The sequence below is a fragment of the Delphinapterus leucas genome, chromosome 2, assembly GCF_059928025.1.
Source record: "Delphinapterus leucas isolate spDelLeu-1000000601 "Yukka" chromosome 2, BTC_Dleu_Yukka2, whole genome shotgun sequence".
Classification (NCBI taxonomy): Eukaryota; Metazoa; Chordata; class Mammalia; order Artiodactyla; family Monodontidae; genus Delphinapterus; species Delphinapterus leucas.
This window is the reverse complement of record NC_143130.1, coordinates 107,473,264-107,491,071: the sequence shown is the minus strand read 5'-3', so window position 1 is coordinate 107,491,071 and position 17,808 is coordinate 107,473,264. Positions and strand designations below refer to the sequence as shown.

General features: G+C 43.9%; 1 protein-coding gene across 1 annotated transcript in view; it reads left to right on the top strand.

Moving 5' to 3' along the window:
• Window positions 1–7,170: 7,170 nt before the first annotated feature.
• Window positions 7,171–17,808, top strand: part of SLC7A8 (solute carrier family 7 member 8) — a 55,895-nt gene continuing 45,257 nt past the window's right edge. The window contains exon 1 of the mRNA XM_022553487.3: window positions 7,171–8,106. Within this exon, the coding sequence (XP_022409195.1) occupies window positions 7,956–8,106 (151 nt within the window). The 5' untranslated portion in view covers window positions 7,171–7,955. The remainder of the gene's footprint in view (window positions 8,107–17,808) is intronic.

Sequence of the window (17,808 nt, the reverse complement as noted above, 5' to 3'; positions counted from 1 at the left end):
AAGACAAGCCACCTCAATGAGAAGACTGCAACGAAGAGTAGCCCCTGCTCGCCACAACTAGAGAAAGCCCATGTGCAGCAACGAAGACCCAATGCATCCAAAAATAAATAAATAAATAAATAAAAGAAGACATCCTAAAAAAAAAAAAAAAAGATAAAGATTCTTTACTTATAACTATAATATCATTTCCCTACTTACATTTTAACAGAGGAAACAAGGAACAAACAAGCAAACGAATAATGTTAGGTAATAATGACAAAAAAGAGGTCCAGGTGATGGAATAAAGACTGGTTTTCTATTGGGTGATCAGAGAAATCCTCTGCAAGGTGACATTTGATGAGAGATAAGCCTAACACGAGGGAGCAGAGCATGTGACTGTCTAGAGGAAGAGTGTTCCTCACAGAAGCTCCAGCTAGTGTAAAGGCCTGAAGCAGAGCTCGGTGTTCACAAGAATAGGAAGGAGGCCTAGGAGTCTGGAAGGACTAAGTGGAAGGAAGATTATACGGATATGATTTTGGAGTGGTCACCAGAGGCCATGAGAAAGACGACTTCAGATTTGATTCTAATTAGGTGTGATGAGTAGCCGCTGGAGGATTTTGAGCAATGGAGAGATATGACCTGATTTACGATTTTTAAAAAATATTTATTTATTTGGTTTCACTGGGTCTTAGCTGTGGCTCGCTGGCTCCTTAGTTGTGGCAGGCGGGCTCCTTAGTTATGGCATGCATGTGGGATCTAGTTCCCTGACCAGGGATCGAACCCAGGCCCTCTGCAATGGGAGCTCGGAGTCTCATTCACTGCGCCACCAGGGAAGTCCTTGACTTATGAGTTTAAAGGATTATTCTGGTTGCTCTGTTGAGAATGATGTATAGGACGTTTTAGGACAACAGGTGTCGAAACAGGGAGCCCAGTGGAATAGTCCAGGTGAGAGCTGGTGAGGAGGTGGTAATGAACCAGGGTAGTAGCAGTGAAGATGGTAAGAAGTGAGTCATTTCTAAATAAGTTTAAATTAACAGCTAACAGGATTGGCTGATAAACCAAATGCTGAATAAAAGATAAGAGAAAAAGGTAAGTCAAGGTTAACTCCAAGATATTTGGCCTGACCAAGGAGTGCCATTTACTAAAGTGGGGGATACTGGAGGAAGAGCAGGTTTGAAGGGGCACGCGGGCACTGGGCTTTTTAAGTTTCAGATACCTATTAAAAATCCAACAGAGACATCATGTAGACAGATAGCTAATTCTAGAATTTCTGGGAGAGATGAGGGCTGGATTTATAAATTTGGGAAATATCAGTGTGTAGATGCCACTGAAAGTCATAGGGCTGGATGAGATCACCCAGGTAGTGAGGGAGGATAGAGGAGAGGTTGGGAAGAGAAAAGGATCCAGCTGAGGAGCCTAAGAGGCCAGTGAGGTAGGGGAAAGCCAGAAGAGTGGATCCCAGGAGCCAAGGCTGCTGTGAGATCAGTAAGCCGAAGACTGAGAAACACTTGCTAGATTGGGCCCTGCGGTGGCTACTAGTGACCTTGACAGGAATGGCTTCATCATGGGGATAGGGACAAAAGCTTAAGACTAGTGGATTCAAGCATGAATGGAGGTGAAGAAGTGAAAACAGGGGAGCAGAGAAGTTGGGTGGCAGCTGAATAGGGAAGTAAAGTCAAGGGAGGTTCTGTTAGTTTTGTTTTTTTAAACAGAAGCTGTTACAGCATATTTGCATGCTGATAGGAATAATCCAGGAGAGAGTAAAAAACTGATAATGCAGGAAAGAAAGGAGTAATTGCAGGAGCAAAGTTCATGAGTAGGTAAGAAAGGACAGGGAATCTAGTGCACAAGTCAGGGAGATAGATACACAGGAGCGTGGACACCACATCTGTTTCTATGGGAGGGGAGGTCGAGTATGTGGGGAAAGATGTACAGATTTAGTGGTAGGAGGATGTGGATGTTTTCTTCCGCTTAGTTCTATTTTCTCACCATGAAACAATAGGCAAGGATGTCAACTGAAATTGAGGATTTGGGGGATGGTGTTGCTTTGCAGAGAGGAGGAGATAAGTGGAAGAGGCAATGACTACAGGACTGTGGTAGGATCGCTGTGCAGGGTTGAGGGCCTGCTTGAGATCTGTGCTCTATAAGAAATGATCTTTAAGTCAAACCCTGGATGGTGTTTTTCCCCTCTTTCCACAATCCAGTCCCTCTCCAGGCACTGAGGACTACATCTTGCTACAATTAGTCGGCACATCAGTCCATCAGTTATTATGTAATTTATGCATTCATTATGCATTAAGGCACATCACCATTCATTCATTCATTCATTCAATTATATATATTTTAAAATTTATTTATTTTATTTTTGGTTGCATTGGGTCTTTGTTGCTGTGCGCAGGCTCTTCTCTGGTTGCGAGGAGCGGGGGCTACTCTTCATTGTGGATCACGGGATCTAGGCACGCGGCCTTCAGTAGTTGTGGCATGCAGGCTCAGTAGTTGTGGCTCGCGGGCTCGAGAGCACGGGCTCAGTAGTTGGGGGACACGGGCTTAACTGCTCCACGGCATGTGGAATCTTCCCGGACCAGGGCTTGAACCTGTGTCTCCTGCACTGGCAGGTGGATTCTTAACCACTGTGCCACCAGGGAAGCCCCATTCAATTATATTGATTGAGTGCCAGGCACCACTTTAGGTACTGGGGTTACAGCAATGAACAAAACAAATCTCTGACCTCAGAGAACTTCTCTTCCACATCTTAAAAGACAGGACTTCCCTGGTGGCGCCGTGGTTAAGAATCCGCCTGCCGATGCATGGGACACAGGTTCGAGCCCTGGTCCGGGAAGATCCCACATGCCGTAGAGCAACTAAGCCCATGTGCCACAACTACTGAGCCTGTGCTCTAGAGCCCGCAAGCCACAACTACTGAGCCCGTGTGCCACAACTACTAAGCCCACGTGCCACAACTACTGAAGCCCACCCACCTAGAGCCCGTGCTCTGCAACAAGAGAAGCCACCGCAATAAGAAGCCCACGCAATGCAACGAAGAGTAGCCCCTGCTCCCCGCAACTAGAGAAAGCCTGCGCGCAGCAATGAAGATCCAACACAGCTATAAATAGATAAATAAATAAATTTATTTAAAAAAAAAAAGACAGGGGCTCTCATCTTTGGTAAACACAAATCTTCAGTGAAAGCCAATGAGGAGGTGGAAGTTTCCATATTTAAGTACTCAGAACTGAAGTCACCTAAATCCTTAAAAAGAATACCAAGTCGCCATGACAGATGGGCCCAGTGAAGGAGTGAAGGACACGCAGCCTGCCTCAGGGAATGCATCTTTACTTCCTTCCCACTGGTGCTGGGCTGGCTCCATGGAATCTGGCCAAGTGCAGCAGACAGAACAGTAATCTGCTGGAATTTTTGTCTCTAGTGTCAGAGCAAGAATTCATCGTTATCTCCAGAAGAGCATGAACTAAAGGACCATCATAACAGAACAGGGTGTGCTCCATCCAAATTCTCAGGACTACATAAACCCTACAAGATACAACTCCCTTTGAATTTAGGAATATGTCCGAAAGGCAAACAGAGCATACCCTAAAAAGGGCTTATTAACTGAGGGCATCTCCTCATTTCATCTTCCTTTTTTTCTTACCTGTTTTGGCCTTTTCTTTCTTACTTCTTCTTTGCTCACTAATTTTCATCTGCTTTCCTTTTTTTTTGCTGTACGCGGGCCTCTCACTGTTGTGGCCTCTCCCGTTGCGGAGCACAGGCTCCAGACGCGCAGGCTCAGCGGCCATGGCTCACGGGCCCAGCCGCTCCACGGCATGTGGGATCTTCCCGGACCGGGGCACGAACCCGTGTCCCCTGCATTGGCAGGTGGACTTTCAACCACTGCGCCACCAGGGAAGCCCTGCTTTCCATTTTTAATTAAATAAAGTCTCTTAGAACCACTAGCTCAGGAAGCCACTGTTTGACTATAGGCAGTGGTCGCTGGAATTCTAAGAAGAAAGCTGGCTTTAATTGAAATCAGGGTTTCCTTCTGACTCTGGGCAGGTAGGTGCGAGAAGAGTAGAGTGGGAGCATGGACTGTGAGTTCCCTCCCGGAAGAGATTTGGGAATTCTCTTAGTGACCTCAGACCTTATAGCTCTGCTACAAAGAACAAGAATAAAGTGCTTGTCTATTGGGTCCAGAAAAAAAAACGTCAAGGGAATTCCCTGGCGGTCCGGTGGTTAGGACTCGGCGCGTTCATTGCAGGGGCCTGGGTTCAAACCCTGGCTGGGGAACTAAGATCCTGCAAGCCGTGCGGCACGGCAGGAAAAAAAAAAGTCAGGAATGGAGTGAATGTGCTTTGTGCATTAACTCTACCCCTTTGCATTAACAGATACTTCTTACCTGTTGTTTCAAAAAGGGAATATTGAAACATGGCAGCGTTTCTGTTCAGCTACCATACAAGCAGCATGCCCCCATGCCATATCCCTCTTTGTGCAGTAGATGTCAGCCTCACACAGCCTTTCTCTTCCTAAGTACAGATTCCTAAGAAAACGACCCTCTTACCCACCCTTTCCCTGCGTAAAAAGATCAATTTCTTCCCATCTTCAGCATGAAAAACAACAGTAAACAGTGACTCAGATATTGGAAACAGAGTTGTACTAAAGTACTTGAAAACTGACCAAACCGAGGACTATGGGAAGGGGTGACAAATGGAGGGGTGGGGGGCAGATTAAGACCTGTGGATCTCACTGAAAGGGTGTTAGGTGTGGCATCAAGGCGGGTCTCTAAAAGCACAGTTATGACACCAATTCAAGAAGCGTGGACATGGCCCTGATCAAAGGTCTTCTGTTTCCCTCAGAAGAAGCTGAGGCATCAGCAAGTAGCTGTAGTGTCCTGGGAAGATCTCATTGTAAACCATTGATATCCCACTTGTCCAAAGGTGTCTTATCTTTGTCCTCAGGTAAGACATTCTCTGAGCTTCAGCTTCCTAATCTTTAAAATAGGGAAAAATTACAGCCTTGTCTCCCCAAAGTATTTAATGAGGGGAAAAAAAAATCAAGATATTGTGCAGAAAACAGTTTGTAGATAATGTACTATTTAAATGTAGACAACAGACTTAAAATTATAAAGGCAAATGTAGAATCGAGTTATGAATAAAAAAGAATTCAGTGCTAAAAATTTAATAACCTTCAGTTAATTATTTCTATAGATTTTTCTCAACATATCTCGCGAAGACTTTTTTTCCTCTCCTGCGTTCAATGTCAACCATGTGGAATTTTGACACACTTAGGATTTATTCCACAAAAAGATCCAAACCTGAAGGAAGCCTTATAATATGAATAAATGGTCCTGTTTATTTAGGGGGTGGGGTGGGGAGATTCCTTTTCCACCCTTTACATTGTACCATTAATAGACAATCATAAGCCACTTATAAACTCCAAGTGCTAAAGAAATAGAAATATTGAATTTCAAAAACACTTTCTTTCCAATTGGGTGTGCTTAATACCATTGCATCCCAAAGTTGTATTTGATCCCACTCTCCCTTTAGCTTCTTAGTTCATAGGTTGAGATGGCTAAAGCTTACCATATTGTGATCAGTTAGCACCAGTTTTGTCAAGAGACCTCAAATTCATCACATTCCTGTTTTATCTCGTATTATATCTACACCATTTGAATTGAAACATTACTGAAGGAATTCATGTTTGAGAGCAGAAAGATTATTTGTTTTATAACTTGACATTGAAATTTGAGCAGAAGTCTTCAAACCAGATGGTTGATGCTTTCTGATATCATCAGGAAAGGCCAAAAGCAATTCAAAATTTTTTCATTTCCCATGACTCATCCCCTCCCATGGAGTTCTGTGCTATATATTCCCTGCTTTGTCTGTTCTTTTTGTTAAAAATCCTTTTTACATCACCACCCCCACTTTTTTTTTTTGCTGAGGGTTTCAATTTGCTATATCTTGAACTGCAGAAGGAGAAACTGTTGAACTCCTAACCTTTGAAACCTCTTAATACTTGCTGAGTGGTCAAGGGGCGAAGTGGAAAAGATTGCTGATTGGACTTTACCCAATGTGGAAAGCCCTTCTTACAATAGCTCAACAATCCCCATTTTAAGGAATTATTTACTTCCCTTAAAATCCAACATCTTTTGGAACATTCTGCAAAAAGTGAGGCCAATTTCTGTACTTAGTGGTCAGCTTGGGGAACTTTATTTTTTAGACCCACTTTAAAATCAAGTGCTTTTGCATAATGTATGTAATACAGATAAAAATAATTTCATTTTAGACTTACAGTGTTGTCTGCTATATTGCTTCTTGCTGTTTTTTTCAGAGTACTTTGCAATTATAAATAGATGTCATTGCTCTCACATAAGGCAGTAGTTTCTGGGTAAAATTCTTCACAGAAGCCAAGATACAGTATCAGTATGGAAATAAGTCATCTCTTAACATAAACAATCTGCTTCATGATCAGAGGGGTGCTTGTAACTCCCCACCCCCTCTCCAGTCTGCCTTTCTAATAATTTATAGATGCAAAAATATTAGAAGCTGTGAAAGGCCTCATTCCACCAGATTTTGTGTCATTCTTTCCTGGGACCAGAGTGGGGGTCTTCCCCCCCCACCCCCGTTTCAGATAACACTAAATAAGAGCTGCGAACGCTGAGGCTGCCACGTCTTCCGGGTAATTTTGTTTCCACGCTACTCTTCACAGCTGCTCACAATTATACTAAATGAACCTCTTTTCCATTATTCTTAATTCTTTCCATTCCCCTCTCCCACCCTGAATTTCCTCCTATTTTCAGATACTTGAAGATAATGTCCCTACAGCCTTCTCTCCTGTATCCTCAAATCTTCCAGACATAAATATTTTAATACATTCGCCAGTGTATTTCTGATGGTACTAAAGTGTCTGCACAACCGGTGCCTTATTTATAAAGCCCACATCTGCTGAAAGACCTGTAATGCTATACCAGCTCATGAAACTCTCCCGGAACGGTCGACATGGGAGGATTTTTAATACTTCCACTATCTACAAAGAAAGATGGAGAAAAGAGAGCCTATCGATTACAAAAGGAAATCTGTTAATCCATCTTCTCGGTGATCTTTGGCGGCTGTGTGCTGCTATTTACATTGAACAGAAAGGAGGAGACAGAGGATGGATAGGAACGGAGGAGGTGGGGGCGGAGCTAGCTCAGCACATAAAACCCCTCGCTAAAAGGGGAACACGTTCGTTTGTGCCAGAGCCACTCTCCTGTAACCACGGGAGATGGCGCAGTCTGTGCCGTGAGGACGGAGATCGGAAGAAGGAAAACAGGGACAAGAAAACAAGCGAGACCGAAGAGGACATCTGGAGAAAGCGGAAGGCAGGAGACGGGGAGGGGAAAGCAATCCTCGCCAGGTGGAAACAGGACCTAGGGCAAACCGGTCGGGTCCACGTTGTTTCTGGGAGAGAAGAGAGTACCGGAGGATTGCCTTTTTTCCTGTCAGTTAATGAAAACTACTTTTATCCTGATCATAAAAGAAAAGGGTAAGGGGAGGTAAAGACAATCTATTTTCTTAGGGGAAGAGCTGAGGGAAATCCGGACTACCTCTTTGAAGCATCTGAAATAAGCCACTGCCTGGTACACATTGCTGAAAGGTCCTGGTTTCTGAAGAGCTACATCCTTTTTCAGGAGAATTCCAGCCGGAGTAGCTGGCACAGTTCTATTTTTATATTTAAATATCTATGCCTCCCCCTTGCCGCCCCCAACAACACTTTCCTTGTTTGTAAGCACGAGTGACAAGAAAGTGTCAAGGCAGAGTAGGAATATTTTCATTTTTCTCTTTTATCTGCCTGGGTCTTTTTTTTTTTTTTTTTAAAGAGGGTAGGAGCGGTCCTTATCACATCACGGAAAAGGACGTCTCCATTTGAAAGGCTTTCTCTCTAAATATATTTACATCCATATGCATTAGAAAGAGAGATACCTTTAGGAGGTTGAAATCCTACTGAGAAACATGGAAAAAGGAGCCAGGCACCGAAACAACACTGGAAAGAACCACCCAGGTGGGAGCGAGTCGGAGGCCAGCCCCGAGACTGGTTCTGGAGGGGGCGGAGTGGCCCTGAAGAAAGAGATTGGATTGGTCAGTGCTTGTGGTATCATTGTAGGTGAGTCCAATTCCTTTCCCCACCGACCACTCCTCCCCGTCTGGAGGTCCTCTTGTAGAACCTTAACCCCTCATTCCCCCAAGCCCCGTAAAGCACTATTTCTACTTCCTGCTCCCTTAGAAAAGAGTTGTCATTCACCTGTGCTGTAACCTATTCCCACTGGTCAAGTTTGAGAGGTATAGGAAGTGCTGTATGTCATACATCTCTTCCTCCAAACCCGGCTGAGAAGTTCTGTCCAATGTTCACGGAATGGAGCAAATAGGGGCACACATCTGGCTGATGGTCATTGTTGCCTGGGAGCTTGTTGAAAATATAGGTCTCCGGGCTCCACACTTGAGGGTTCTGTTTCAGTTGACTTAAGGTAGGGCTGGGGAACCTAGATTTTTAACAGGCTTTCCTGCGGCCATCTCCTTAGCAGGCTGTGGACTGGCTTTTGAGACATACTTAGTCGCTGTTTCATTGTTTACATTATATGAGACTATGGGCCTAGGGGGTGTGTCATAATAAAAATAGCTACAAACAGCAGTATAAGAATGCTTTGCCTTTCTATAGCTTTTACACCTTATACAGCACTTTCTCTTGGCAAAGCACATGTGATAGGGCTGTTATTCCCATTTCACAGATGAGGAAATAAATTATGGAAGAAAAGAAGAGACAGATTTTGCTTTTCTGTAAATGTGTAGTTGGCAGTTTCTCTCGTTGCTTAATGGAGTCCATGTAACATCCACGTCTCTTAACATCCACGGAAGACCCTGTGAGGTTCTCAAAGGGAGATGGGAATAACTGGAATGGGGAGTCCGGCTGGGAGGCTTTGAAACTGGGGCAGCCTGAGTGTCCCCGAGAGTGCCAGTGCAGGCCACTCCAACCCCCTAACTGTACTCTACCGGGCAGGGGGTCCCAAATATGGCTCCATCTCGAGACAACACATATTCCTCTTTCCAGAGAGGCCCTAGAGATCGATGGGCAATGGGTCATTACTGTCCTCACTCCAGAGGGTGAGAGTTTCTTCTGCTGTCTTTTTCCCAGAGAAAGGGGCATGGGACAGTCAGGACAGATAGGTTTCTGTGCAGACTTCCTTTTGAAGGCATGTAGTGTCCTGGTGCCCACAGCACTTGGATAACCCCATGGTCCTCATGGTAGCACAGAGGCATTTTGGCACCTGAGCAATGGTGGCACTGGAGAACACCCTTGAAATCAAATCAAATCAGTACAATATTCAGATAGTCCTCTTCACCTCTACAGCCAGCCTTCATACATCATGTTATCTCCACTCTGCTTTCAAAGTGGAATCCCACTTTATCTAATTCTCTGACTCTGGGAGGTTTTCCAGGCATCTACAGTTTTAAGAAAGGTAATGTTATTTTAAACAATTATAGTCATGATTTGAATCTCTCATTACCTTTTCTGTCTCTCCCTTATTTCAATTGCTCTAAAAAATGAGATCAGCAAAGTACTCAATATGTATAGCACATGCCAATTTAAGGTCTGTAAATAGCCCAGAGCCTGTTACCTCTTTCACCCGTTTGACTGAGAGGATTAAGAATTTTCCCCCCTTTGGGAAGGTTCTGTTTTATCCACAGAGTGCACACCCACATACACACAAGCACAGTCAGACCTCCTTCCTGCCTCAGCCTTGTTCACCCACCCCTACATGTGTGCAGGTATTCAAGGGTAGAGAATATTCTCCTATATACTGAGCTTGTTTTTGTCTCTTTCTTTATCGTATGTCTAAGACTATGAAGAAATAGGAGTGTCCAGGTATAAGAGATATAGTTTTAGTTGGGTGAATGCTACTACTGATTTGTCCACAGCCTCATGGATAGCACTTCACAGTAAGAATAGTCCCAATGCTCCCATTGGTATTATAGCAACCAGAATAATAACTCTGGTAGTCTATGGTGAAAAGAGATCCCAAATATGTGATTTCAGAGAAATCAGGATATTTTTCCAAAGTGCAAGAGTCCTTGTACAGTTAATAGTCACGATTGTATCTCCATTTAAGCTGAGACACACATTTCCCCTTTAGGGTGATGTGGAGATGAAATCCTTTCCATTTCCCCTCCTGTGTGGCTGTTGATTTACAAATGTGCTGAGTAGCTGCCCTGTCCTCTAGAGGGGTTTCCGAGTGGATGACAGTGATTCAAGTTTTTTCAAGACCAAATGCAAAAATAGAAATGGCATTTTTCACATGGAATTCAGTGATCTGGTGTGCACTGTCAGCACTGTGGAAGGAAGAGAATTTGAAGGCAAAAAGAGAAAGGAAATTTCCTAAGGTCATGAGGTATGGGAAAGTAGCAACTGCCCCAAATCTATCTCATATCCAATTGACTTAGAGGGATAAGTTAAAGTATGTTTCATAAAACCTCATAAAATTTCACTCACAATCATCACTGATGATTTAAAGTAGGAATAACAAAATGGCAGGTGTTACAAGAATATAAAATGAACTAATAGAAGACTCATGCCCTAGAATTATTTATAATCCTACTGGGGAGATGAGATCTATATACATTAGACAGAGAACATTGAAAATTTATGATACGGTTGAGCTGTGTAGGGAGGACAAAGTTAGGTGAATGGTGAGAAACACAAAGAGAGAGAAGTTCTCACCCAGAACTAGATTAAGAAGCATCTTGAAGGACATGGAGAAAGATGGAGTAGAGAAGATAATTCTGGGAGATTTGGTAGGTAGACGGAAAATGACTAAACTGTGATTTCCTTGAGCAAAAAAATGTGTCGTATACGTCTCTGAATCTTCAGTGCTCAGCAGAGTCCCTGACATGAAACAGTTACTCAAATGATTGTTGAATTTAATTGAGCCTTGGACAAAACTCTGAAGACTGTAGTAATAAAAAGTATTTATCTGAAGGGCTCTTGGGAACCTGGCTTGAAAATCTTTAAGCCAGGAATAATTTCATCAACTTAGAAATGAGGTTGACCTGTTTTTAATTTTTTAACATCACCTCTGCCCTAATCTAACCAGGCTGTTGCTCTCCACATACTTGGCCAAGGAAACCTGTTGGCAACAGGTGAACTTAGATTTCTCCATGAATGTGGAGTCTCCCCCAAATCTAAGAAGAGTATGAAGGAGCAGCAAAATTCATTAATTGATGCTATCAAAGCTACTGTTAATAGCTGTCATTATTAAACACTTATTATGTGCCAGACACTGTCCAGTTACCAAACATACATTGTCTTATTTATCCCTCACAATAATCCCGTGTGGTAAGCACTTCCTCGCCCTTCATCCAGATAAGAAAATAGAGGCTCAGAGGGACAAGCAACTTGTTGAAGGTCACACAGCTGAAAAGTATTGAAGACTCAAACCTAGAGCTTGTCTGAATCCTGAATCGCTTGTAAGCATTGTTCTCTACTCTTTTAATTTTCATGTCCTAAAAGAGGTGTTTTCATCTAGATCCTGGGCAGAGGTCCTTATTTGTTTTTATAGATGGAGCAGTTAGTGCATTCCAGGTGAGGAAGTGTCCCAGTATAAATGAGAACTGAGCAATCGGCTGGGAGTGGAAGAAGGTACCGTTCTGGTACAGCTGCAGGAACACTTATGGGGGAGCCTGAGGTGCGCTGGCTCAGCTACTGCAGGATGTGATCAGCACAGACCACGCTCCCATTAACTCTCCCACATGCACACCTTTCCTCTCTGGACCAGCATTCTTTGCAGCCATGGTAGAGGTGCCCACAGAGTTCCTGGCTGTTTCGGTCACTTTATGTCAGTTATGTATTTAGGTATGCACCCAGAATCTAGGTCTGAAGGCACTAGTTCAGCTACAGAGCCTACAGAAAAGATTCATGATTTGTTAGACCATTTTGTTTTTAGCACAATGTATGTTTATGGGGTACCTTGCTATATTTGCTGCAGAGCAATATTGGATGCAGGTCTAGCTATTAGACCGTTCTCTTTCAGCTAACAAGATGTTTAAAAAATAGTATTTATTGAGCTCTTACTAAATGCCAGTTCCTGTGCTATAAACTCTTTACATATATTACCTTATTTAATCCTGACTACAGTCCTATGGAAATACGTATTATAACTCTATTTTATTTTTTTAATTTATTTATTTATTTTTGGCTGCATTGAGTCTTCGTTGCTGCACGCGGGCTTTCTGTAGTTGCGGCAAGAGGGGGCTACTCTTCGTTGCGGTGTGCGGGCTTCTCATTGCGGTGGCTTCTCTTGTTGCGGAGCCCGGGCTCTAGGCGCACGGGCCCTAGAGTGCAGGCTCAGTAGTTGTGGCGCACGGGCTTAGTTGCTCCGCAGCACGTGGGATCCTCCCGGACCAGGGCTTGAACCCATGTCCCCTGCATTGGCAGGTGGATTCTTAACCACAGTGCCACCAGGGAAGTCTCTATAACTCTATTTTCAACATGGGGAAATTGAGTCAAAGAGCTGGGAAGTAATTTGTCTGGGATCACACAACTGACTACTGAGATGGTCTGACTCCACAACCAAAGGTCTTAGCCATTCCCCGTTTCTAATTGGTAACCAAGAGAGGCAGGAGGGAGGCTGGTGTGTATTGTGTGGTGGGGCAGTGGGACATGCAGGACCATAACCCTGACACTGGAGTCTGGAAAGACCGTGGATGTCTGATGCTGGAAAAGTTGGGGGGAAACTTCTTTTTTTTTTTTTTACATCTTTATTGGAGTATAATTGCTTTACAATGGTGTGTTAGTTTCTGCTTTATAACAAAGTGAATCAGTTATCCTTTATTTTTATCCTTTTTTTTTTTATTTTAAGGGGGAAACTTCTTTTAAAGGCTATTTGTCAACAAAGAAGTGTGGCTATAGGTATAACCATACTGAAATGGCACTGGACTGATTTGGAAATATTTCAGGTCCAAAAGATTTTCAGACCCGTGTGTTTTTACACCACTTTAGAAAATTTTACATTTTAGTCTCTAATTTGATGTATTAGCTTTCTAATCCCCAAAATGTCAATTGGATGTTAACCAGAAGCTAGAGTGTGAAAATTGCTTCTCGAGTTTGTACTTCAATTTTTTTTTTTAAACATGGAAGGATTAGCATTTGGTTCATTCATGATGAAAACATGTTTAAAACTGTCATTGTTCTCAAAAAAAACTCTGAGACAGAAGCCAACTTGGACACTTGTCAAAACAAACACATCCTAGCGAATAGAGAAACGCTATACCCAGCGGTGTAATAATAATAATATAAGTAGCTACCATTTCCTGAGCACTACTATGCACCCAATTCGTAGTACCTGATCAGTGCTTTATGGATATTCTCATCTAATCCCATGAAATAAGTACTGTGATAGAAAGGATGGCATTGAATGAATAAGTAACTGAACAGTGGCAGAGCCAGGATTCCCATCCAGGTCATTGAACTCTGAAGCCACTGGACTTAATCAAAATGCTCCACAGCATGGAGCTCAGGGCGGCTGGAACCAGGGATCTTGTTGCTTCGTGCCAGGAACCAAGGAGCTCAAGGAGCAAGCTGGTTGAGCCTGCTACTGTCAGGGCTGCAATATGTTCTCTCAAAGAGCAGAGTTATGCAGAATAAGTGAGTAGCAGGAGACACTTAGGTTAGGGAAAGAAAATAGAAACCCAGCAGGTAAAAAAATATGTTCCAAGAAACAGAAACAAACAGCCCATTCTGTTTAGAAAAACAGCAACAACGAAAACACCCTGTACCCAGATCAGATGACCTTCTCAGAGAGGCCAGCACCATATATATCACTTTTTCTGAATGAAATCGGCTTACTGAAGTGGCATGGAGGTATGGGGCATACTGGGTGAGGCTTTCAAGTTGCCCAGCTACCAAGGTTTTCTGCTTTCCTCTGAGGGTTGATCCAGCAGCACAGCTGCCTGCAAAGAAACGCTTCAGGAATGTCTGTTGTTGCTCTTGTTGTTTGGTTGTTATTTTGGGGGGGGGGGTGAGGGGTTATCAAAAAAGCAGGCATGAGCAAATAATCCCAAGAATATATTCTGAACCACCCCAAACAACAGAAAGTTAGGAGTCCATCCCTTCTAATTTTTAACTCCCAGCTGAGCGTACAGAGCAAGAAGGATCATGCCTTGTTCCCCTCCCAGAACTTGCCTGCAAAAGAGCCCTCCCCACCCTCACCCCCCCACCAGCTCTTCTCCCTGGACATCTGGAATGGCAAAGTGCAGACAGCTCCCTGGCTCAGGGGTAGGGACTGCTGGTCATAGGATCCGGTCGGCCCATATTTTAACATTTCGCAAACACTCATTCAGCGTTATGTGCTAGGCCCTGTGCTAAGCACCAGTAAATTTTACTTCTAAGAAGCCAAATTATCTCTCAAGTCTATTTTAAGCTGTTTCATTTATAGAATGAATGAAGTCTGAGCTGAAAAGCTTTATCGATTGCATCTCATCCCTCATCCTTCCACATGGTCATGAGTCTTCCCATTGGTTTGCTCCCTGCTCTAAATATCTTCAGCATTACCAGTGATGTCACTCCTGGGGAGAGGATTTCACATTATGCCTTAAGATGTTCTGGGCAACCTCACATTGTGAAGGCCGATTACCCAGAGGGTGTTCTGTTGCTGCAGAATTGTTAGTGTACTTTTCTCAGTATATATAGATTTTCAAGGTGTCTGCTCGTACATCTGTGAGATGCGTAAATTCTTTAGCTGCCTCTTTAGAGTACAATTCTGCATAGGGTGTTGACTCAGCAGCTGGTACAGCCAGGTCAGGTTGCCTTAGGGATAAGGAGGCATTTGTTAAGTGGGCCCTGATGCTGGAAGTAGGAAGCATAGAATGAATTTTTCCATGATTTGTATTAGCATGTTGTGGAAAGGGAGGAACCATTGATGATATCACAGAACAGGAAGAGCTTTGGAGATAGTCCTGGATTTTTAAACTACTTCCCTATTTACAAGCTTGGTAACCTGGAACCAGTTAATTATCAGTAAAATAGAAATTTCTTGTGGAGTATTAAAATAAGGCTGGTAGGGCTTCCCTGCTGGCGCAGTGGTTGAGAGTCCGCCTGCCGATGCAGGGGACACGGGTTCGTACCCCGGTCCGGGAAGATCCCACATGCCGCGGCGCAGCTGGGCCCGTGAGCCATGGCCGCTGAGCCTGCATGTCCAGAGCCTGTGCTCCGCAGTGGGAGAGGCCACAACAGTGAGAGGCCCACGTACCGCAAAATAAATAAATAAAATAAAATAAGGCTGGTATCCTATGGTATATGTTCAGTAAATATTAGTTTCGTTCTCTCCTTTAAGCTCATCATCCACCACCCCCTCTTCCCCCAATCCCCACTCTCACCCCACCTCCACACTCATTAATTCTGGTTTAGAAACGTAGATTAGATTAGGTTGATTGGGTGATGGGAAGAACTGACCAATTCAGCCCAAGTCTGATCTGTTTATCAAGCAGCCAATGCTTTTCCTTTTCTCTCTGTTGACTTGAGTCTACTTACTCAATCAGCTTCTTGTGCTTTCCCTGTTCCAGGAAGCTTTTTTTGAATAGCCTCCACCCGTGCCCTTTTCCATCCCTAACATCTTGTCATGAGTCACAATTGCGCTCATGCAACTTCTGCTCTCCCTGGTGGTGTCAATTCTGTGTCCACATGCATCATGTTCACTTCTCTGCACGATTCCCTGAGGGCAGGGACTGAGTCTTTCTCATTTTCACATCCCCATGTATTCAGCCTGGCACAGGGTAAGTGCTTAGAAAGTATTTGTTGAAAAATAGCAGTCAGTCTAAGCCAGGTCATACATTAGAGACCTGTCTGCCAGCAATGTGAATATGCTTTATTTTTTTGGCTGCATTTGGGATCTTAATTCCCTGACCAGGGATCGAACGTGCGCCCTCTACAGTGGAAGCGTGGACTCTTAAACAATGGACAGCCAGGGAAGTCCCTGAATATGCTTAACAATACTGTACACTTAAAAATGGTTAAGGTGGTAAATTTAATGTTGTGTGTTGAAAAAAAATTTTTTTAGCTTAAAAATGAGTTATTCCCATAAACAATAAATTTTTGCACTTAGCAAAACACCAAGCACCCAAATCTCATTTAAGTTCAGATTTGAAAAGGACTTTAGGAATTAACCAGATGATGACAGACTTATCTCAACCTTGGCACTATTACCTTTTGGGCCAGATACTTTGTTGTTTTGGGGGGCTGTCCCGTGCAGCATCCCTGGCCTCTACCCACTAGATGCCAGTAGCACCGCCTCCCCAGTTGTGACAGCCAAAAATGTCTCCAGACACTACCAATTGTCCCCTGAGGGTGGGGAGATGGTGCAGAATTGCCACTGGATGAGAACCACTGATGTAGACAAAGCCTCTCACTGCTGGTGCCTGGTTTCCCAACCAGACAGGGAGATGCTGGAAGCCCGATGTGAATCCTTAATGGTCATTTTTGAGGGCTCAGCACTCTTAGCCCCTCAGGCCAGGATGCCTGTCTTTCAGTGGCTAGTGGATGGTGGTTGGCTCCATCTATGTTAAAAGTCCATGTGTGAACAAGTGCTTCCCAGTTTACCTTTCGAAGCAAGCATGTACAGAGTGGGTGCTCAATAAATACTTCTTGAGATGTAATTACCTGTTGGCCACCTACCTGTGGCATCTAAAAACTGTACCCAGACAATGCTTCATGGTCCTGGCTCTGCAGTGCTATTTCAGAGCCAAACTTCCAAAGCAAGACCATTATTGGTGTCTTCTAGAGATTATTTCTATCCCTACTGCTATAAATCCTAGTAGCTTCCTATATTTGCTGGCATTAAACAGATTATAAAATGTTTCCACGCATGTGTGATCGCATTTCATCCCCACAACAACCCTGTGAGGTAGGCAAGGCGGGAGCAAGTATTCCCATTTAACAGATGAAGTAGGGGCTCTCAGAAAAATTCAGGTCACACGGCTTATGAGTGGCAAAGCAAGAACTCAATGGCTCTTCCGACTCTAAGTCTAGCACCCATTTCACTCTTTAGCATGGAATCCGAACCAGGAGAGTCCTAGAGCTCCTTCCACATCTCTGTTCGGCAGGAGATGGCAACACCACAGGGTGTGTGTCAGAGTCTTGACCAGCCGTCACCCTGAGGTAGCTGTTTGTACAGTCTTGATGGGAAATGGACACAGGGTGAGAGGCATGGTGAGATTCCAGGCCTGCCATGAGGATCAAAGCCTGGCCTCGATATGCTGACCCTACTTCCATGCTGTTCCCCTAGTCCTGAAAATCCTGAGACCCTCCCAGCCACTTTGTGGGAGAAGCACAAAGAAGGTTCACCTTGGCTTTCTCTGGACATCATAGAAAAAGACAGAACCTCCAAGGGCCGGGAGAAGCTCTGGCTAGATTCCAAGAGGAGCATGAGTCAGTAGGAAAGGCCAAAGCCTTTTGGATTTGAGAGTCTCTTGGGCATTAGAAATCTGTAATTCCATGCCCTAGGAAATTCTTTGATGGCTACAGCATTCTAGCATGGACAGGCCTGGAAGTGAGTAAGGCCTTAATATGAATCACATGGGTATTTGCCCACAGGTGAAGTCAGCAGTTATTCATGGCAAATGTGGATTTTCTCAATTCCAGCAGTTTTTCTAGTGACAACTTGCTCACTGATACAACTTGGCCCCCCTTTTTTTTGTTGTTGGGGGTAGGAGTTTATTAATTAATTAATTTATTTTTGCTGTGTTGGGTCTTCGTTTCTGTGCGAGGGCTTTCTCTAGTTGTGGCAAGCGGGGGCCACTCTTCATCGCGGTGCGCAGGCCT